The sequence below is a fragment of the Symphodus melops genome, assembly GCF_947650265.1.
Source record: "Symphodus melops genome assembly, chromosome: 10".
Lineage (NCBI taxonomy): Eukaryota > Metazoa > Chordata > Actinopteri > Labriformes > Labridae > Symphodus > Symphodus melops.
Window position 1 is genome coordinate 6,991,215 of NC_136700.1, and position 22,931 is coordinate 7,014,145.

The following is a 22,931-nucleotide window of genomic DNA, read 5'->3' on the forward strand; positions in this document are numbered from 1 at the left end:
ATGGGAGTCGGATGCCTAAAGTTAAATGCAATCAGTGGGCTTCAGTATTCCACAGCTCTCTGTGACTCAGACTCAAGCAGCGCGTCAATCCTAGCCTACTTTCAACAGGCCCGCTGCCAGTCAGAGAGGCAGAGAGCCAGAGAGAGGGAGGGAAGAGCAAGAGGGTGAGAGAGAGAGAGGATGAGATCAGAGGGGGGAAAGTAGCTCAGTATATTCAGTTAAATACTGTTGTTAAACAGCATTGAAGCACTTACTTGAGAGTTTTGTAATATGAGGCATTTACATTTTGGATTACCTGCTTTTCCTTTCTAACAGCAGTTGTGTTGAGTCATCATAGCAGAGAAAGCAAGGTTGTTGCTAAGGGCTGCTCCTCAGAAGTTAAAATTTGAATCATCCCTCAGGAAGACCTCAAGTGACTTGCATTTTGTCTTTTTTTTCTGTCATTGTACACAGCAATGCAGGAGTAAAAGTATTGCAGGTAGAAAACTGAAAGGACACTGAAATCTCCAATGGTCAAAAAGCCCACTAGAGTTGATTAATCTGCAGTGGGGCTTTTTTTTTCTTTGGGGGCCACGTGATGTTAGAAGTTGCAGCAAGGTCAAGATTCTCCAGTTTTCAATGATTTGACAAACAAAACAAAAGAAATAACTAAATAAAAGATTAGAATCAAATCAAAAGATATACTTGGTTATAAATCTAGTCTCTCTGAGATTTTCAGCAGGGCTTAAAGGTGTATATAAAAATGATGTTCAGTCTGTTTTTGATAACAATTTTTCGTAATCCTAATGTTTGTTTAGTCAAATAATGTAATATATATACACATATGTACAAGATTAGGTGTTTGTCATGTGTGAAATGTGTTGACTATGAATCACAGAATAAATGCACACACATGTTGACGCCTATGATCTGTTCGACTGTATTAGGACCTAACTCACTGACTTTGGAAATATTCAGACAGAGAAGACAGAACCACCAAAAACAAGTCTAAACGGCTGATATTCTGCTTCAGTTTGATGTAGCAGGAAGATACTGTGCTTCTTGTTCTTCATCTGTTCTTGCCTCCAAGGGTAGAAATGCTTACAATTCCTGCATGGTTAATCAAACACAGATGCAGTGGTGAGGAAAGTATTTAAAGCAACTGTGAGGAGCTTTTCACTGGTTATAAAACAGCCTGAAATGGATACTGACGCCTGAAATTACATACAAAATACAATAAGTGAGACTGATTAATTATTTCTGTATACTTCATTTTCTGTCAATGCTACTTCTGGGTCACTGCCAGACCAGAGGATTAACAGCCTATTGATGTCAAAATAACCCTACGATGTGCGCTCACATATTGTGGTAGTGACATCATTTGGAGCCAATACGTGCACAATAAATATTGGCTGATAGAGCCAAAAGATGTAAAGCTCCGCCCCTTCTACTAACCACAGCATGCATTATCGTTAAAATCGCAGTCAGTTCAGTACAGTTTAGAGCAGAACAGTATACTTTTGTCAGTTGGAAGCAGACACTCACACTTATGGAAAGTTTCTTGGCTCTTGTGTAAGTGTTTATGTTTCCTCTTGCCATTCCTCCTCTACTCTGCTCACCCTGTTCAGAAAACTGCAGGAGCAGCATTTGTTGACTGATCCTTCAGTCATGCAGTTCAATCCGCTCTCCTGGGGCTGTCGTCCTCATCGCAGTGGCCGTGGGTTTCAATTGCATCCCCCTACTTGCTTTGCTGCATGTCATCCCCCACTCTAAGATCGACAACTTTTCCTGTCTCTCATCAGCTGTCCCATCCAATAAAGGCCCCAAAATATACAACTTTACAACAATCTGCATCAAATAACTGATTTAAACTTACCATAAAAGTAAACACTTGAACTTGGATCAGCATGATGAGAACCAACTATAATAATAGAAACTGACTTGCATTTTTGTTTAAAAGTTGGCACAAAGTTCCATCTGTCAGCGTGGCGAAGGTGGAGTTTATGAGCCAAACCACAGCCAGCCAGCAGGGGGAGCTCTAAATCTTTTTGCCTCACTTTAAGTTGATGCAGTTGACTTTTAAAAGACAGAGTTTTATTTCAGTCACTACTAATCTTTGTAAAGGACAGGTTTAGAAAAAGCCACATGGGCAGCCAGGATCGAAAAAGGTTCGAGTATTTTATTTGAAGAACTGTTTTGGAGCACTTTGGAAATCAAGAAAACAGGCTGAAGATGGCAACCGATTCACAAACGCTCCTGAAACATCCCCCGGTTATCAGAACTGACATCACCTGTACCACAGGGACTTATCATTTGTTTTTTTATTTTGCACACAATACAGTCAAAGCAGAGCATTATTTATTTAAGTTGATTTAAATTTCTTCCACCTGGACGAGGAGAGCGGATGCCAACCTCATTATTCCCCCTACTCATTCTGTCTGTTGTTTCTATCCAGAAGGCTTTGTTTCAAGCTTTCTTCCTTAGCTCACAGCCCCCTCCCCCTCCTCTCCCCCACTTCTTCTGTCTTCTCTTACATAAGGACTGCCCTATTTTTTTCTGGGACCAGTGAGAAGTAGAAATAAAGGGAGTGAGTGGGTGAGGAAGAGGGATGATAGAGGGAGAAATCCAATGGGGGGGGGGGGGGGGATCAGGTAGGTGTGTATAGTGAACACGTCAGGGAGACACAAACGAGTATTCTCATCATCCCCCTCACCTTACTGGCCTTGTGTGCCCACACACTGCTCACCCTCTACTCCTTACCCTTTCCTGTGCTCTTCCTTTTATTCTTCTGCTCTCCTCTGCATTCTCCCTGCATGCTCACTTCACTGATTTACTCTGTCTGTGGAATATTTTTCTGGTATCTCACACGTTATCTTGATTCGACATTTTGCAAATTGAGATTAAACACTAAAACATTTTACAACATATTAATTAAAACGTAGACTTTACTTGATAAAGAAACAATTTTGTGAATCCCTTCGTGCATCAAAAAGCCACTTGGTGGTTTGCTAGTATTCTATTCTAGCTAACAGTGGGGTGTCGTAGGGTCAACGGTAGAGTTGGTCATCTCTCATTCAGTATGTTGGCCGCTCGATTCCAGCATGAAGATACAGACTTTGCCTGTAGTCGGACTCTTCTGCAGTAGCTAGTTTCTCCACCTCTGATAACTTTCTGAACTTACAGACACCACTCAGACTGACCTTCTGCAGAGCTTTCACAAACACGCCTTAGTGATAGTGATCTAATAATAAGACACTTAATTAGACACTGAAGTGTCTGCCTCCCAACAGGGGTACATAATCTAATTATTTCTTACACCACTGCTGAAACATGTTTTTCTAAACTGTCATCTAAAGTTTGTATTCAAACTCATAAAAGCAGCTGGATTTTAACATGATCACTTATTTCACCCTCTATACTCATACAGCCATGCAAACTAATCATAACCTGAGTAGTGTTGAAAAAGCTCTGTCAAACGGTCACCTAAAAAGCCATCATCAGCACCTTCATTTTTCTACATTTGAGTAACACTGATGTGAATGAGAGTTTGATGTTTGAGTTTGTGAAAACTGTACGATATGTGAAGTCACACATCTCAAAGGTTTACTGGAAGAAAACCCTGTTGAACTTGATGTCTAATCATCTCAGTCTGACGACACGCTGAGAGTCTTAAAAGATGACACACACATCTGATTTAGTTACATAAAGACATCACACTTAAATTGATGTACACATTAAAGGTTGTGCTTCTGACACATTCATCGGCTGTATGAAAGAATCTGAGATTTAACTGAATGAAATGTGACGCACATTTAATATGCACCAATCAATGCCAAGCATACACTGTGATCTCACCTAAAGTCAGCAGTGTTCAACAACTGAGATGGTGAAGATTCAATTAAATCTTAATGTTTTCAAAGAAGTTCAATGGAAGGTTTTTAAATATGAATTTCTTCTTTACTTACACAACCTCTTCACGATACCCTCCATCAACTTATTCCCTAACATTTTTATACATGTATCGCGTTTCTCAGACGCTTTATTGGCTCATTCAGCATGTGGTGAATAGACAACAGTTAGAATCAGCCTTCTGGAGAATACTGGTGCAATTACAAAGATGCTAATCAGTATGCATTGACCTGAAAAAAATCTATAATACCTCAGTAGGATTAGAAAAACTTGAACACAATCCAGTGCAGAGTCTCAGGCTATGTTTAGTTATGTCATAGAGTTGGACTTGAAATAATGGTGTCAGTGAGATGTTAGAGTAATAATCTATCAAACACCTGGTCATCACACTAACACTTTGCCTTTTAGGAAATAAATACAAACACATACACACACACACACACACACACACACACACACACACACACACACACAAAACACAAACACAGCCCTACAAAATAGATTTTCATTTCCTCCTGTTAGTTTTCATTTCGTCTTGTTTGTAATGTCTTAAATGTTAACACATTTTTCACATCCTCATATTCATCTCTCACTTGTCTTGTATCGTCCTACATCACTAATAAAAAAAAAGAAAAAAAAGAAGGAAATAAGCAGCAACAACAGGAGGGGGTACAGAAGGAAGAGTGGATGTAAACGTTACCAGTCTCTCCTCAAATTATCCACCTTCACGACTTGTGAATAAACACGCAAGTTAAACACACTCTACGTCTACGGCCGACACACACTCGTCTTTAAATACCTCGGCTTTGACGACTGAGATTGCACTGCTCATCACATTTCTGCGTGAGCGAGCCCAGGCTAAATTTGCAGCCAGGGAGCCAACTTATGCAATCCTCCCAGGTCTCCCTTACTGTCTATACACCGGCTCAAAAATCTTGCTGTTCTCAAAGCATCCCGGCCCTCCCACACTACACACTACAACTCGCCACTATTCCTGTCCCTGCCCCCACCGCTGTGGCACAAAAATACCAGCCCCTCCAAGAACAGACGCCAAGCATGTCAGAGCATCATCTCGTCCCACAGGACAGCTGGGGATGGGAGGGGGTGAGGAGGGGAGATGAAGAGCAGGTGGAAGGATGAGACTAGTCGCTGCGGAGAGAAACGAATCAACAGAGAGAGAAAAGATCAAATAAATAGTCTCTCTGTGAGGGAGGGGACAGTTTACAGTGAGCTCCTCGAGATCAGCCTCAAACTGTTTCTCTCTCCTCTGATGGGAAGGAGTGTTGTTATGTTTCAGTATTTATGATGACCATATGAGGAGATAGCACCCTTCAAAGGAGACACTATCAGTCTAGCACATCTACAATATATCCAAAAACTTAAATTCAACTATAAAATAGTACATTTACACCAGAAAGAATATTTAACTGTGCAAAATTAATCATGCAGCAACCAAAGAGGCGAGTAAAAAGGACGGGGCCTTAAATTGAGATGGGCATTTATTGGAAGTTTGATGGTTCTCGAAGAGGTATAGACAATCATTTAACAACATTTAAATTGTCGAAGAAACGAGGAACATTAATATAAAAACAACAATGATCTTATCTGACAATACCAGACTCATGCTCCAATTTTTTTTTTTTGTCTTTTCAACCAACTAGATCTTTCTTTCTTGTGATCCTCTAACCATATACTGTACATTATGTATAAGTCATTAATCCAGCTGGCTGTAGTGATAGTACCCTGTTAATGTAGGTTAATGATATACTGTACAAAGCAAGCATTTGATCAAACTTGGATACAAATAATTCATGAAAAGCAGTTTTTGGAGACCTGTTTTTGAATTAAAGGGTATCTATAAATAAACAAAAAAAATACTTTTCTTTTTTCCTTTTGTTCTTTTTCATTTCCATATCTGAAGCTTATTGTGCCATTTATCTGTAATCAGCCTATGGCCTTATCTTTGCCATTCCTTATATTTTTATCAAAAATAATTTTCAGAGCTTTGTCTGACTATTGACAAAATTAGTGTAGTGTTGAGATTTAGGCTGAGATAAAGGCTTAATTGGTCTGTCTGTTTTCTCCAGACTTAAATATCTTAACAACACTCAAACTGATTACAACGATTCTGATAAATCTCACTGAACTTTATTGTCCCCCGAACATTTCCTCCTGTAATCTTTTCCTCTTTCTGGCTCTTCTAGAGACCACGCTCACCCTCTGTCCATTCATGTGTCACTTATAAAGGTGTGCCCTCCAGGTGAAAACTGATGAAAGTGAGCATTTTGGGGTTTTTGTATTTTTTAATTCATTTGACAGCAAAAATGCTGTATTGATAAGCATTTTGAAAAATAACATAGAAATAACCATTGAAAACAAAACATCATAATGTCCATAATTAAATTGGCAGTTCAAAAGAATAATTGTTATCAGTTCTCTTTTTCCCCCACAAAATATTGACAATGAAATCCAGTCTTGTTTGTACTTTTTTAAACTTAGCACAGTTTATCATAATGACATGGACACTAGAAAGCATCGGTAAATGTTCTAAGATATAATAATAGTGATCACTGTGAGGGCCTATATATGATGCTGTTTTACAAGCTACAGATGTCACATTGTATTGACCCACTGCTGAGGTGATTCAATAAATTTAAGCACAGAGTTTGGAAAGACTGAAATATTTATGAAAACATATAGAAATAGTAAAATGAGAGGATGGAGAAGCCTGCCATTGAGATGAATGAACGTCCTTGCCTCGCGTCTCTCGCTTTCCCTCTCTCCATCACAGCGCAGATGGATGGTTGCCGAGGACAACCTGTGTGTACTCACCTAACTATGAACAGGAAATGGTGTGTGTGAACCATGGTGCTATTAATAGAAAGGTGTGTAAAAAAGGACATTTGCTCTATCATTGATGTGTGAGTGTGTGCATGAAAACCTGTGTGTGTGTGTCATTGTGTGTGTGTGCCAGCATGTAACAGCAGGGGGAGGTGGAGGATGCAGATTATAAGACTTAGACAGTTACTTGAGAGAAAGGTGTGTGTGTGTGTGTGTGGAGGGGGGGGGGGGGCAGGGAGAGAGAGAAAACGTAGTGGAGGAGGGGGCGAGTGTGTGTTGACGCTGTACGTGGCGTCAGTGTGATAAGAATAGAGATGGTGCGTGTAGCGCTGCTGAGACATCACCCTCACACCCTCAGTGGGGCAGGCAGCACTCATTCTTACTGTGAGTGTGTGTGTGCAGATATTACCCAGGGTATGCTCATGTGTGCATAGATGACTAAAGTGTTGGGATGCAGAGATTTTTTTTTTCTCAGTTGTGTAACAACAGTTATGTGGACCATTTCATTCAGGATTTCACTTTCAGCACTGCATGACGTCTTAATAGAAACTAGTGAGATGTCAATTTTATTTTAGTTCTTTTAGTTCTTTTCCTGCATGCCTATTAGTTTTAGTCATGTTTTATGTCTTTTAATTTATTTTTGTATTTCATATGTAGTTTTTATTTTATTTTATGTGAGCTGTTATGTATTTTACTTATTCTTCTGTACAGCACTTTGGTCAACTGTGGTTGTTTTAAAGTGCTTAACAAATACAGTTGAATTGGATTGGAAAATCAAGAAAGAAATTGTTACTTTGAGGAATTTTATTTGGGTTTACAAACAGTTTTCCTTGAGGAAAAATATTTTAAATGACAGAGAAACAAGTTTCAACAAACATCTGGAATCATGAAATCTACCTAACTACAGAAGAATATGAAAATATAAGAGAACAATTAAATGGATGTTTTGTATACGCAAACATGAATTGTTTAGCATATATATGTATAGCTCTATATATTTTTTGTATTTATTAAAGTACTAACTTCATGTACACTGCTCTGATTTGACCATATTTTTAAACTTTTTAATCTAATTTCAGGTTTTAAATATTCATTTATGTGCTTAATTGCCGATATTAAATGTACTGTATAAATAAACTTGCCTCATACTTTCTTCATTAACTGTGTCCTGTCTCTTTAAACTGTGTGCCATGCCTTTGAGTTTCTTTTGAAAACCTTGGCTGTGGACGACAGAACAAAATCCTTCTGGCTGATTTTGTCATGTAAGCGTGTTTATTCATTAATATACACTGTCCCTTCCAAAAAACTAACGAAACCAAACTGTTCGTGAAGCATGGAGATGGATATAGTGTTCCTGTGTTATATAAAGACTACAATGTTAGACCTTGAACCTTTTATCTATTTGAAGCCGACAGTCAGAACGAAGGGAGAGATAGCAAAGGACATCCACAGCTGTTCCTTTAGAATAATGCACATATGAGTGAATGGGTGTAAAAAAAATGTATAAAATGTATGTATATATGTGTTGTTTATCTCTCAGAAGGAACAGCAGACTGTGGATCAGCTGTTTATTTTAAACATGATGAGCCTTTTATGAAGCATCTTCACAATATAAGGAACTGAAGCAGCCACTGTGAAGGGACAGGAAAGCAGAAAAAATAGATCCAGGTCAGTAGGAGCATAACGATATACAAATATAGGTCATGTATATTATCATGATATCATGATATCATGATGTCGTGACCTGATACTCACAGAGTTAATGCCTCTGTCTTTGACCTCTTGACTGGTCTCTGACTCAAACAGAGCTGAGGAAAAGAGGAGAGATTATTCATAAGTTAAAATACACACAAAACTCAGAGGGGATTTTATTTTCCATATCTGAAATGCACATTTATAGTTTTCTTTAGACATCCCATGATTTAGTCCTTGTCAGTATGCTCAATATAATGAAGTTATCATGTTTCTAAAAAAAATGAAAAATCTATATTTGAAAAGAAAACAGCAACTGAACTTGTCAAGTGACTGTTATGACACAAAAAGTACAATATTAACTTTAAAATGTCCCAGTGAGTACTTTTCTGTTGAAAATACATTTAGGACCACTGTTGAGAAAATGTTGAAACTTTATCAAAAGCAAGGGCTTGTTCGCTGACTATTTGAAGATGTTAATTAAAAATCGATGTGGCATCTATCACTGATTCTACCACAGCAGTTTTACAAATATAATGTCATAATTAAAGTGGCTATAAGGACTGTATAAGTAAGCGTCACAGTCATTGTTAAAAAACAACAATGTGAGCTGGAACCGACCTGTAGTCTGCATGCAAGTGCTCTCCAAACCACATACGTGCAGCATCCTCTGCATGGTTTATACAATATCTGGGCTAACTGGGAAAAGATTGTCTCGAGCTTCTCTATGTCTAGTGCTGATTTAATAATGATATTATATGGACCGTTTAACACAAGTGGATCAGATTAACAACTAAACAAACCAAAGTGTCTGTGTTATTGTGTGTGTGTGTGTGTTTTACCAAAAAGCTTGCGCAGTCTTGTGACACATGACACAAAGCCATGGAAGGGCAGGTGAAGCTCTCCAGATGCAAAGCGAGCAGACAGCAGATGAACTACTTGACCATCACACCGCATCCCTGTGACGCAGAGGGGAGGAGGAAGGTGTGAAGCCAAACCATCTGTGTGCCAACATACAGTAGACCCGTGTGTGTGTGTGTGTGTGTGTGTGTGTGTGTGTGTGTGTGTGTTAATGTGCTCTCATACCAATAGCTTCCATTGCAGTGCTTAGTTCAAAGGGGCTCATTGTGCCGGAAGAGTCCTCGTCAAACTGAAAGAAGATGGTCTGAAGAAGATAGAAGCAGCACAGTAAGTAAAAATGGCTCTCTCACACGCGCGCACACACACACACACACACACACACACACACACACACACACACACACACAGTGTACCTGCAGACTGTGCAGATTGGACAGCAGGGTTTCTGTTTGTTTACGGCTGAGACTCCCACGCCCTTTTGTCTGCCGGATGTAGTTAAGGTCACCTCACAGGACAGAAGACAAGGCGATAAAGTTTTGAGACAGGAGAGTGCAAGTGAACTGCAGGGCAGCCCGTTATGACTCAACCGGAGGACTGAGGTTTTGAACTGCTTGATCAACGAGAAACAGCCCAAAATAAAGTGCAAAACTAGCATGGGACAATCATGGTTTTAAGAAGAGATGTTAACTCATGTGGACATCAGCTTGCTCATGTTAATCCAGACGAACATATAGAGTCAAACAATCAGACTGTAGTATTACAGAATATGTCGGGGACAAAAAGGGATACATCCTCTCCAACGATCAGCTGTCTGCATGTCTCCAGGGGCAGATGGTAATCTTTCTCCAAAACTGATCACAATAGAAAGATAGAAAGGCACAGATTATCCAGAGAAATAAATTAAGGTTTTAAATTGGATTAAGTTGAGGAAAGGTGATGGTGAGGACACGTGTAGTCACTTTTATTAGTCAACCAGCTCATTGTACTTTATCTGACTGCAGCTATGAGCCTCTGTCTAGACGGCTGACCTCTGAGGCATCGCTGCTCCTGCATTACAGTGACGCTGTCTTAGCTTTGCTCCCATCTAGCTGCTATGTGAGGTATTACACAGTGAAAATTACATCTTTTCTTAATTTTTAGATTCAGCTTGAAGAATTCAAAGTGTTACACTGTAACCTGAGTTGAACAGATTCATGAGCTCCTTGGCGTCCATTCTGTCATCCTGCAGGGAAAGACAGAAGAAAGTGGTTTGGATGTTTTAAACAAAGGACACACATTTGAAGCGGTGTAGTACTCTATGGGATGTTTCTTACTGGGCCAGCCTCCTCATCAAAAGTCTTCTGAACTCTCACATGATGCTCCATGAGGCCAGGAGTGGCCATAACCTGTCCCGCACAAACATGCCAAACAAACATAAATGTACTATGTGGGTTTGTTTTTTTTTGCTTTGCCTTGTGTTCAAATGTATGTGGACTTACGGGGAGGAAGCCAGAGGAGCAAGTGAAGTCCTGAGTTCTGCAACACAAAAGAAAACACTAGACTGTCAACATTGCTCCTTTAAAGAGGACACGTTACAGCCCTTTTCCACCTTTTCATTCTCTAAATGAAACATCTTTGCTGTGCTTTGGTCACAATATAACATGAATCAAGCAGCAGAGGAGCGGTTTAAACCAGCTCTCTCAGAACACACTTTTTGGTGTGTGTGTGTGTGTGTGTCTCTTTAAATGCATGAGCCCCCTGAGTTTTCCCCGTAGACGTCACTCCTCTGTAACAAGAATAAAAACTGTGGACCTGTGCAAAAAGTTGCTTTTTATTTTACGGAGCACTCCACTGCTCTCTGCTGTAACAATTCAACTCGGTTTTATAAGTCTGTTCTTTGTGAAAGTTGTTACTTTTTTTTTAATATGCAGAACTATGATGCTGTGAACCCAATGTGAGGGCAGTGTGGGTGACATGACTCCACTGTTTAAAGTGAGAGAGACAGGAGGTGATTCAGGAGCTGTGGAGCCCCCAGGAAGTGTTGTGGGACATTATTTAACCAGAATGTGACGCACACATACAACACATAACATTTACCCAATGCGGTTAATAACAAAAAAAAAAAAAACAACAACAAATTAAATTCAGCTGAGTAGTCTTAATGTTCATCCTGTTTTGCAGTCTTAAAGAAGAATCACTTCAGTCTTACCCCAGAGTGTTTCCAGTCTTGGAGAAAATGCGGACAAAGAAATCTCCACGAATGTTGGGTCGATAGGTGGAGGCCATGATGATGTAGTTACCGGGGTCCAGGTGGAGCTTCCTCCACACTCCTCTGTGAAACAAAGTTCACACTTAAAAGCTATCAGCTTTATGACTTTCAGCTTTTACAACCAAACCATGTTATATTTCCAATACATTTTATACAGCACACAAACTGCATAATGGTTTACTTTTTAAGTTTAAATTTGTTTAAGTCCCTAAAGTTACCAGAACCAAATGGTCCTTTTTCTAGATTTTTTTTTTAAAGGTTGCTGTGCCTTTATCGAAGAGATAGGACAATGGATCGAGTCAGCAGTCAGGGAGAGAGAAATAATGGGCACAAAAGGAGTCACACAGTAGATGCCAAAACACTTAATAGGACTTCAGCGTGTGTTCATAGGGCATGCATGTTCATCACTAGACTAGCGCCCCCAAATGCTCTGATTTTATGAAGAAACTAATAAAATTGTCTTGTATGCAAAGTTTCTTCACATGATGGACTTTTACCTCTGAGCCTGATATTTCCCAGAGCGACCCACAGGGGAATTTTCGATGAAGAAGCTGCGGTCCAGACACATACCCTGGAGCTGTCAGTGGAGACATGTAACACTTAGTCATCAACTTTAAGACTATTGGGTAATAATTTGAGATAATGAGAGATTATATATCTATTGCCCAACAGATAATTACCTCAGAGGGAACCTGCAGATAAGAATAAAGACATAACAAAGTGTGAGTTGCTCTGACATAGAATGAAGGCCAAATACAACATTATGTGAATTACTTTAAGTGACCTTGTAGATGTGGAAAGCAACGTAGAGAAAGTGGACTTTGTCCTTCCGCCTGCGGTTCTTCTGCAGCAGCTCCACCAGCACGGTACACTGTTTGGCTTTCCTCTTCTTTTTCTCTGCTCTCTTTTTCTCCTCTGGAGTCATCTTCTCCTCCTCCTCCCCCTCCTCATCATCATCATCTTCATCATCATCGTCCTCCTCCTCGTCCTGGTCCTTCTCTGTGAGAACCAGCTCAAACTGAGGGTTCTTCCAGAAAGACTCTGAGAGACAAAAGCCAAAGATTTGATCACATAAATGATCTCTTTTGTGTTGACAATATTGAATGCCTATTTTTGTAAATAATAGGTCTTAAACACACTTCTGAATTTGCGGCTTCCACCAGCAGAGCTTCCCTTTACCCAGAATCCTTCATGTTCACTGATGGTCCAGGTGGAAGGGGAGCCAGGAGAGGATGGAGAGGTGGGCGCGTTTCCCTCCTCAAGAGTGTCTGGATTCATGCTGCACAGCTCCACAATGTCAAACAGGCTGGAGAAATCCTCAGAACTGATCCTGATCAAGAAGAGAATTCACGCGTAAGACTTACACTAGTGCTTTTCTGAGCTATAAATTCTTAGTTTTCGTATCACCCATTCGATGGAAATCCTAAATGCTGTCTTCATACATTGAAGAGGCTTTTGGCTCAACCTTATCATTACATAATTATCTCTTTTTCGTTTCCATTTTTTCTTAGCCATCTGTTACGCCTGAAAACAACGAAAATCCGAAAAAGTTCTCAAGATAAAAATTTTATGAATTTAACCTGAATTTCGCTCAAACCAAAACAAAGTGGTAAAATGCGAGAGATAAATTATTGCATTGCATTGAAAAAGGATTACTTCTTCTGGAATAATAATAATGTAATATTATATTTCATATTTCAGTAAAGGGAGGTATAACATTCTTCGTCCACACTTTTTTCTCTCCACGTACCAGAACTCTCCATCTTCTTTTTTTTTCAGATCAATCCTTTCCTTATCAGATTTGTTCACATTGTCCCACTCTTTACCCCTGCAGTAACAAAGATACACATAAATAAACACAATAATAGATGTTATTCAATCCATGAGTTTGTGAGCTACAATGTGAACACACTTGTCACTCCAGGGTCCACGATACTCAATGAAACCCCAGGGGTTCCTCAGCCTCAGCAACAAAACCTCATCTGGACCATTTTTCACCTGAAACATGAAGACAGAGCCAACTAGTGAACTCATCTTTCAAATATTAACGTCTTCGATTTTAAATTGATCAATGAGATGACTAATAAATCACAATATATATTAAGTGAATTCAGCTCAGAAATGAGTTGATAAGAAGACAGACAGACAGACAAATACAATGAGATATAATTCAAAGTTGAGCTATTTGGTGAAATGATGATGTAATGAAAAATGAGATTAGGTCAGATGAGGATAATATGATAACATTTCAGAACAAAAGCTATGAGACTTGATGAGATTATTTGTTTTCTAAACTAAGTAAAATTCTGATCATCATCATTGATTCACACTGATTCTTTGTGTTCGATCTGACTGTGCTGATGAAATAAGATACACATTTGATTGAATAAACAGAGATGTGGAAAAAGGAAATTTATTAAAGAATGAAAAAGCAATTCTGGATGAAATGACGAGATATCACAGAGTATTATTGATGTTGAGAGGTAGTGTGAGATAAGACAACATGATGTAATGAAGAAAAAAAAACATCTTATTGAAAGACACAGCAATAGTTGAGTGTTGTGCTGTGATACTTGCCTGATCTGTGTCTGTGATAGCGTAGGCGTGACCCTTTATCAGCCCGTTTCCTGTCACTTTACCAACCTCGGTGTAGTTTTTGGCCTGTGAAAAGAAAAAAAGGTCTTATCGTCTTATGTAGTTAAAAAAAGAATAATCTTATTGCACTATATCTCATCTCCTTTAGTTGTAATCAGTCTGAAGAGAGTGAGTACCTCGATGAAGCAGCTGAGCAGGCTGCCTCTGGACAGAGCGGCCGTCAGAGACCTCCAGAGGACTCGAGGGGTACGAGACGACACGTCCAGCGAGTATGCAATGCCACCAGTAAAATCCTCCATCCCCTCTGAAATGTTGCCCCCCTTCAGGCTTCCGTAGCTTCCAACCAGCCTACATACGAGAGGTGAGAACATTTTCTCTGGTGGCTGTGTGTGTGTGTGTATTTGTCAAATCACAGTAGTGTCACACAAAGATACACACAGGAAAAGAGTGGGTTGATCTCAGACATTAAAACCCAGAAACATATGCTGCAAGTGGCAACTGACTTGGCATAGGCCTTCTCCACCAGGGCGCTCCAGTACTCGTGGCGGGTGTGAGAGTAGCTGAAGAGCAGACGGCCTTCTCGTACTGGCAGCCTGTCATCCACCACCACCTCCACCCACTCACCATACTGCCAGAACTACACAGGGACGCAGTGAGAAAGAGAGAGGGAGAGAGACAGGGAGGGGAGGGAATAATTGGATAAAATGAATCAGGAGAGAAGTAAATGAGAGACATTAATTGTTTAAGGGAAAATTAGGTTGATATACTCCTTTGTGGCCTCTAGGGGGAAGCGGATACAAACTGCAAACTCAACAACTAGCCTACTATATTATTTCACTTAAGATGAATATTTCTGATATTATTATAGATAACTATTCACTTGTTTAAAGGCTGGATTTGACAACAACAAAGTCCAATGTTCCTTTCCACAGTTCCACTGGTCAAAGAAGGAATTAAAATGTGTTTACTGTCCACGTCTTTTACTGTAGTTTTCTACTTTAATAAACACATTCATGCATTTCAACCAATCAGCAACCTGAAGTGTTGAACAATTAAACCAATGCACAAGTGCAAAATGCATTTCCTCAAATGGCCACTTGAGGTTGGCTCTAAAAACAAAGGTATCCCAATAAGGCCCCATATTAAAATAACAATATAAAAAAATAAAAATAAAAATATTTACAGCCTGGTAGAGAAACTGGATTTGGCCTTATTGCTCGACTCCTTGTTCCATTAAGGAAAGCTGATTTTACACACTCTGCATGGAGGGTTTATTAATGTAAGAAAATATGAATGGATACATTTGCATAACTGGGGCATGGTTGTGTTGAGAGGTGGGCAAGTAGTTGCACATTTAATAACACCAACAGCTAACCGAAGTGATGTGGGCTTCTACTAATCAATCATTGTGCAGGTAAATGAAAAGAGTGTATAGTTGCCAATGGCTTAATTTTAATGTGAGCAACTATGGAACAAGTCCTCTATAAATATATAAAATACTAGGATTGAAGGTCCAGGTTGAAGACATTTAAATCAATTGAATTTGACAATTCTGATTTTACTTCAATAAACAATTTAAATGCTTTTTCTTCCTGACATATTCAGGCAGAAAACAAAAATATCAATACAACATGGAATTTTCTGGTCTAAACAAAAACAGAACTAGCATTAGGGACCTATCAGTTGTTCAGATCTTACAAATTAAACCCGGTTGTGTGTAAAAGGAGATACTGAATACATAATGAAGACATTACATTGAAGACATATTGTTCTCTGCTCTGTGTAAACTTATAAAAGCACCTCCCGGGGAGGTTACTGGTCATAACTTGAGGGCTGTACTGTACTGCTAACAGTGTGTGCACAACAGAGACCGAGAGCAGGCCTGTACTGGCCTTCATACCTGTGGCTTTGTGTGTGTGTGTGCTTGTGTGTGTTTCCCAGGGGTCGTTGCTACCTGCATGTCTGGACTGCTTTCCAATCACCCTGACAGGGCAAAAATTAGTTTCCAGTCCTTCCGTCCTGCTTGTTAAATCAAGTAACATTCTCCTTAACAGTCTCTGAGGGTCCAGAGCTCTGGGGCTAAATAATTGCTGAGCAAAAAAAGTCAAAATGATCTAACTGGAGTGTTTGTTGTGATGATGTGAAATGATTAATTGGTCTAATAAAGGGATATTTATTGTTCTGTGCAGGTCAGAGCCGGTGAGTGATGAATGCTGCAGATTAGAATCACCACATCTGATGAGGTAATAAAGATGAGGTTTTATGTTTATACTTTTTGTACGTGCGAGACCACCGCGCAGCACTGTCTGCAGGATGAGTTTATACCTGTTTGAGAGCTGTGCTTTAAAGTTAAAAAAAAAAAAAGATCAAAGTCTAGACAAATAGAATAAATCAGATCAATAAAAAGATGAATTGATGAATTTCATAATGTAAAAGGAGTGAGTAGAAATATAGGACATAAGTAGGTATAAATCAAACTTAATTAATGAACTTACCTTCAGAAGGTGTCATATTTAGCATTAATTATCACTTGAGCCTTTTGGTATTTCAGACAGATTTTAAATGTGGTTTTAAAGAGGACTTTAAAGAATTGTAAATGAGCTCTCAATCTTCACTGCAACTTAACTCCCTAAATCTCCCCAGTATCTCTGTCGAAATATTTGGATTTATGTCTTTATTTATGTATATTTGGCATCCTCAGATTTTTCGGGATTTTCCATAAAACAAAGATTAGGGAGTGAAAAGGTTTCTGTTGTACAACTACTACTCACCCTGAAGTGAAAGATCCCTGCGTAAGGCTTGGACAGGTTTTGGCCCGGTGGCACCACCTTCACAAAGAGCTTTTGGTGCATGGTCAGACAGGAGAGGGCCGCCAGCAGCCAACAGTTACCTGATTAACAAGAGAACACACTGAGCTCATATGAAAATACAAGACAGCTGTTGTGCCTTTCAGTAACATTTTACACATCATCTTCTTCTATTATTTAGCCCTGAAAAAAATTGTCATGGTTTCGTGTTTTCGTCAATGCGTTTCAGGTTAAACTTGCTCTCTCCCACACAAACACATTTTAAGCTACATTCCTCTCCAACAGCAAACATCTGTTCTGTGATGTTTCTCTTGTTACTGCTGCAGCAGATACTTTAAGAGTCTGTATAAATCACTGAAAACCCATCATGGGCTACAGAAGAAAGGGGAGGTTTGTGTTGATTTAAGCTTTGGACACATCAGCACGCAGCGAGTGGCATTGACCAATATTTAAGAGTCCCAGATGAAGGAGGAAAGTTTTCTTTCGTGCACAAAATAATCGCTTAGTTCATCACAAACAGGAAACAGACTGAAGAACAGAGAATTGAGGAGGATCTTTGGGCTTTTAAACACAGGCCTACGATTTGGTACACACCCCCTGCAGATTTGGGGTTTCGGGAACACAGAGTCATTCCTTTTTCGTCCTCGCTGAGTGTTTGAAGTTGGCTCATTGTGGCCGTGTGGTGCATAAGATCTGAAGTCACTACATTTGACTGTATTCATGAAATATGAACTACGCAATGCAATTTTATCATGTTGGTTGAGTGGATGTTTTACAATGCATATTTTCAGCAGCTCAGTCTGACGTATTGTGGTTTGAACCTCAATCGTTTTTGATTTAATGTTTGTGAAGGTTGATGCTTTGCTGATGAACTCACCCAGTTGGCCCTGACAGATGTCTGTGGTCCCTGTCGTGCCCTCCACAAACACAGCGTTCTTACTGATTTCCTTTGGTGGGGGGACGACACACACAAAATGCTATCACCGCAAACTTCATGTTTATAATGACCAAATCTATTTTAAGTCTGCACAATGAGCTGCACAATGAGGAAAGACAATTCAAAGTTGAATGATGTCATTCTGGACAGATTCATCATTTTTTAATAACATTAAACATGTAAACATCAAATATCCCTTTGTACACAAAATCATCAAAATGTATCTGGTCCTGGATTAACAACAATTCTGAGAAAACAGAGATTTTTGCCATGTTTTTGTTTAGTTTTCCACAACACAAAACATATTTGAGTTTTGGACTGTTGGTAAACCAAATCAGACATACAGTATGAAGAAATGTGCCAAAATAATACGAAAATTGATTTTTAATTAGAAATCAAAATCAGCTTCTGCAATGAAAATGTGTAAACTGCTCTGTTTGGAATTCAAAGACTATCTTTTCTGTATTAAATTAATTCTTCACGCAGAAAACATTTCACTTATCAGTTTAAAATCAGGCTACATGTGTAAACATAAATTTAATTTATTTCTTTTGTTTCTGCGTCAGTCGAAGGAATCTGTCTAAAATACATTCAATATGACTTGTCTTATTGATTTGTTGTAATAAACATCTATGATTCTCTTTGTCTTCTTTCTTTTATGACTTTTTTTCACCCCCTGAAGAAATACCCCTGGTTCAAGGTTTCTACAGATCTGAGCTATACGTTGTAGAATCACTGTCTGATCTGTAATCACACCTCTCATAGTGTTTCTGTGAACAAGCCAAGAAGCTGCATAAAGGTACATTTCATATCAAGTTAGTATCTAAAACTGCACAACAAATCAATAACAACTCAAGCTCTAAAACAGGCTACATTAGTTATAAAGTATAATACATCTTGAAAAATAAAATGTTGGTCTGCAGACTTGTTTCAATGGAGGCATCTCAAATGTAGGTTTTATTTTGTTTTATGTGGAGACATTAAATACATTCACCATTGACTGTTTTGAAACTCATTATTATAAAAGCCTTTTGGGTTAAGAGGCTATCAGCTCAAACAAGCCTCCCCCCTAACAATATCTGGGACAACAACTGTCCCTAAACCCATCATAACCTGATCTACCTTGGGTCGCTGCCACTTGATCGCCTTCTTCGGATCCGCATCTTCTGGCATACCGATGGACTTCTGCTCAGCTGGAAACGTAGGATCAACAAACATCTCTCCGGACTTCAGACATTCTTCCAAGATTGTCTGAAAATCCTGATCCATGAACTTGATCGGGTTCTCGATGGAGCCCAGAGGTGCCTTCTTGTCGCTTGCCATGGTGTCAGTGATAATGGTCTCTACCCTAAGGTAAAAGTCGGAGATGCACAATATCTGATCAGTCGGTGCTTAAATACATTTCAAAGCTCACACCCACCGCAGCACAGAGGCCTCCCCGGCTCTGCCCAGCCAGGAGAGGTATGCAGAGCGCCGGGGGCCAAGGAGGGCTTGGCTCGGAGTAATGACACGGTGCCAACACCTTCTTTGAACTTTGCAAATTCATTGTAAAAGAAGCAACAATTATCGAAAAGTCTATCTTTAGAAGAAACTCTTATAAATTACTTTGGGCAGTTTAAACAGATGGCCGGATTTTATTTCAGCATGAGTGAAATTAACTATTTACGTCTTATATCCATTGATATCTGTTTTTATAGGCTATATGCGTATGTCTGGAGAGTATGTATAGGACAGATTCAACATCTTCACCATTTCAATGTTTATTCAGTTCATCAGATTAGTTCATGAAAATATTCACATATTGATTGACTTTATTTAGCAACAGTTCTGTTGACTTTTGATTTGATTTTTGAATTGAATTGAATGGATTTAGCAGACTAGACACCGGCATCATGTAAACCCCCGTCAGTTCTCTCTATCTGACACTAGGGGTCGTTCTACTCCACATTAAGTGGGAGTAAACTTATTCCTGTGGATGAGATCAGGTCGTCGAGTGAGAGGCATGCCGATTGTTGGTAAACTCCATGCTTTAATAATGTGACATAATGGTCAAGATAACTGATCCTGTTTTTTGTTTTTGTTTTTTTATTTACTCACTGAATTGTCTCTGAACTGATAGGCTACTTATTTTATTGTCGAGTCAACATTTTTTAGGAGAGAGAAAGGAGGAGCTGATAAAATCCTTGATTTGCATTCATCAGTTACTGAATGCATTTTTTAAGTGCAATGTTTGATCTTTTAAACATGTCAGGACAGGTGAGGCCACCATTATGAGAAACAAATAAGATTTTTAAATTACAACTGCAACATAATGTTAGGAAAGTCACATGACCAGTTCTTTAATGTTGCTTACTGTTGCTATTGACCATATAGCCTACAAACAAAACAAAAAAAGGAAAACACCAGATGCATTATTATCTTGTGTGTGTGTGTGTGTGTGTGTGTGTGTGTGTGTGTGTGTGTGTGTGTGTGTGTGTGTGTGTGTGTGTGTGTGTGTGTGTGTGTGTGTGTGTGTGTGTGTGTGTGTGTGTGTTGAACCCCTGACCTTCCCTCTGCTGCATGTGGAGGGGAACAAACTGAAAAATATTTTCACAGCCAAATGCTGTATTCTAAAATACAGAAGACAACAGAAATATAATACTGACATCTATTAAATTATGTTTCCTCATAATGTGCTACACTTGTAAACCATGATACAATTGTCAATAAAGCCTTTATAATTATCAAATACTTCAAAGATCAGTGTAAATCCATTGATGTGATTAGTGTTGGTTGCCAGGTTGGGATAATACACTTCACCATTTTTTTTATTTTTTTTTACATTTAATTCCTAAATATATTTTCTTATTTTTATCAACAATAATAATCTTTCTATTCATTAATTGTATTAAAACTAAAAATGTGTTTGTCATTATGTTCTATTAATTGAAAACTAACTAAGCCCTCCTGAGAGGCTTTAAGACGTGCAGGCAACCCACATTTTATTCAGTAAATAAGTATCAGGAATAAAGGATTCATATGTTATTCATTTATCATTAACATAGTCTTTGATTTCAATCCTTTATGAGGGTGCCTTTTTAAGTTTTTAACATGATCTACCACCTGAATACTCACTCAAACTAAGTAAAGAGAGAGAGAGAAAACAGTAAAGCACAAATGCATTGTCCCCTAAAGCAAACAACAATACGAGAATAAAAAGCATTATTTCCCTTTTTCTTTAAACAATCCAATTCTTTCTCATAAAGTTTACCTACATTGTCTTTATATAAAATCATATCAAGAGGACAGACTTAAACTGTGCATGTATACATTTCAATGGCAGTACTTCTCTATTAGTTAGAAAGACTTTTATTTGCATGACACTGGTGTAAAAGACTATTCATTATGCCTTGTTGTTTTAAAGTGGTACCCATATGATCCAGAAAGCACTGGTGAACGTTTCTTTGCCTCTTCCTGTGTGAAACACTTGTGAACTCTGGTCGAGACTCAAATGATCTGAAGTGGATTTACAAATTACCTTCCCCCTCCTCCTTCTTGTGTCATGTCTTTCATCAAATTTAGGTGGATATCCATCTCAAATAAACTGTTGTCCTGTGGTTCTCTCTCCAGGCCTCTTCAGGAGTCTCCAGCCGTCTCTCCATCACACGCCTGATTACTCTGAAAACGTGAGGCTGACCAAGGCTAAACAAACAGGAAGAATAGCGACACAGATCCTCCTAATGGTCACCATTTAACTCCATTCATGGCTCTCCATTATGTCCGTATGCTTTTTGAGGACAGGATTAGAGGAAACCTCAGTGACAAAGGTCAGAGGGCCGAGCAGACACTCCCACACCTCCACAACCTGCTCTGATCCCACGACCCCGGCACCAGCGGGCCCCGGGCTCCTATCTCTCTCTCTCCATGCCCCCCCCCCCCCTCTGTCTCGATGCTGGTTAACCGGCTTTGTCCCGACCCGTTTTCTGCCGCATCACTCAGACAAAACAGACTACAGAGGGGGAAGTTGATAGCACAACAGGATCACAATATACCCAGGATATCTATCATGCAGACTATTTCTGCACCTTCCTTTAACATATAAATTATTTTAAGGTTTTTCTTTGTACCCTGTTTCTATTTTATGTTGAGTCAGTAAAAGACCTTCTTCTCTCTAAACGTGCTATATGGGCATTGATAAACATTTGTTCTTACCTCTAAATTGAAGTTGTTTTCATCCCTGATTCACTTAGTTTTAAGTTTTTGCCATTATTAAGGAATTTGCAGTTCATAATGGTTCAGTTTCTACCATTAACCTGACTTCAATGTTGAGCTACACAGTGGAACTAATTATGCTGGCTTATTTTCCAATTAAGGGCATTAGAGCCTGATGCTTTGTTCAGTTTGTATTTGTGTGAATTCTTTCCAACTTGAAATCATTTATTTTACCAAAAGTATTTCAGATCTTGTGGTCAATTCCTCCCCAACTGAATCGGAATGATGTCTCTTTAATAATAGAAAATAATCATAACTGGTCTTTCTGATGCGCGATGTGAGATTATATATGTTTACGAGTTGTTGATGATCAAACATTATTGTCAAAGCAACTTTAAGTTTCATGCAGACAGCTGGTGTTGCAGCATCATAATAATCATTTGGCTTTTAAGTATGTTTCCCCATACAGCTTTTGTAAATATGTTTTGCATTTGGGTTTTATATTGAAGAAAACATCAGTTCACCAGATAAAGTGTCTGAAGTCAAGTATATTCGTACCAGCATTTGATAAGACAACTCTCAGTAATCTCATGTCCATATCTAAGAACTATTCATGCTTAGGTAACACAGTGTTTAAAACACGTGAATGTGGGGAAACAGGAAAACTATGTGAAACTGAAAGAGTTATATGTGCATGGTGACAGTGGATATTGTTTTGCATGTGGAGACTGCTGTTCACCTGCCCTCAGGCCTGCAGGGAACAAACACATGATTAGCAGTTTCACCTGTCACCGGACTGAACTCTACCTCCTAACCTTACTGTGCACGCTACCCAGGCAACCCCTCCGACCCCAGCACTGTGTGTGTGTGT

The 22,931-nt window shown here is 39.1% G+C and overlaps 1 protein-coding gene across 1 annotated transcript; it reads right to left on the minus strand.

The window, feature by feature from the left end:
* Nucleotides 1-6,317: 6,317 nt before the first annotated feature.
* On the minus strand, nucleotides 6,318-19,261 carry capn12 (calpain 12). The gene is given in 22 exon segments (XM_079354568.1): nucleotides 6,318-8,360; nucleotides 8,485-8,537; nucleotides 9,264-9,380; nucleotides 9,508-9,586; nucleotides 9,696-9,764; nucleotides 10,072-10,133; nucleotides 10,459-10,504; nucleotides 10,596-10,667; nucleotides 10,761-10,797; nucleotides 11,471-11,593; nucleotides 12,028-12,107; nucleotides 12,305-12,308; nucleotides 12,310-12,571; nucleotides 12,670-12,860; nucleotides 13,281-13,358; nucleotides 13,443-13,528; nucleotides 14,108-14,191; nucleotides 14,302-14,473; nucleotides 14,629-14,762; nucleotides 16,897-17,015; nucleotides 17,810-17,879; nucleotides 18,992-19,261. Coding segments are annotated over 22 exon segments (2,166 nt in total). The 5' UTR covers nucleotides 19,193-19,261; the 3' UTR covers nucleotides 6,318-8,333.
* Nucleotides 19,262-22,931: the final 3,670 nt, after the last annotated feature.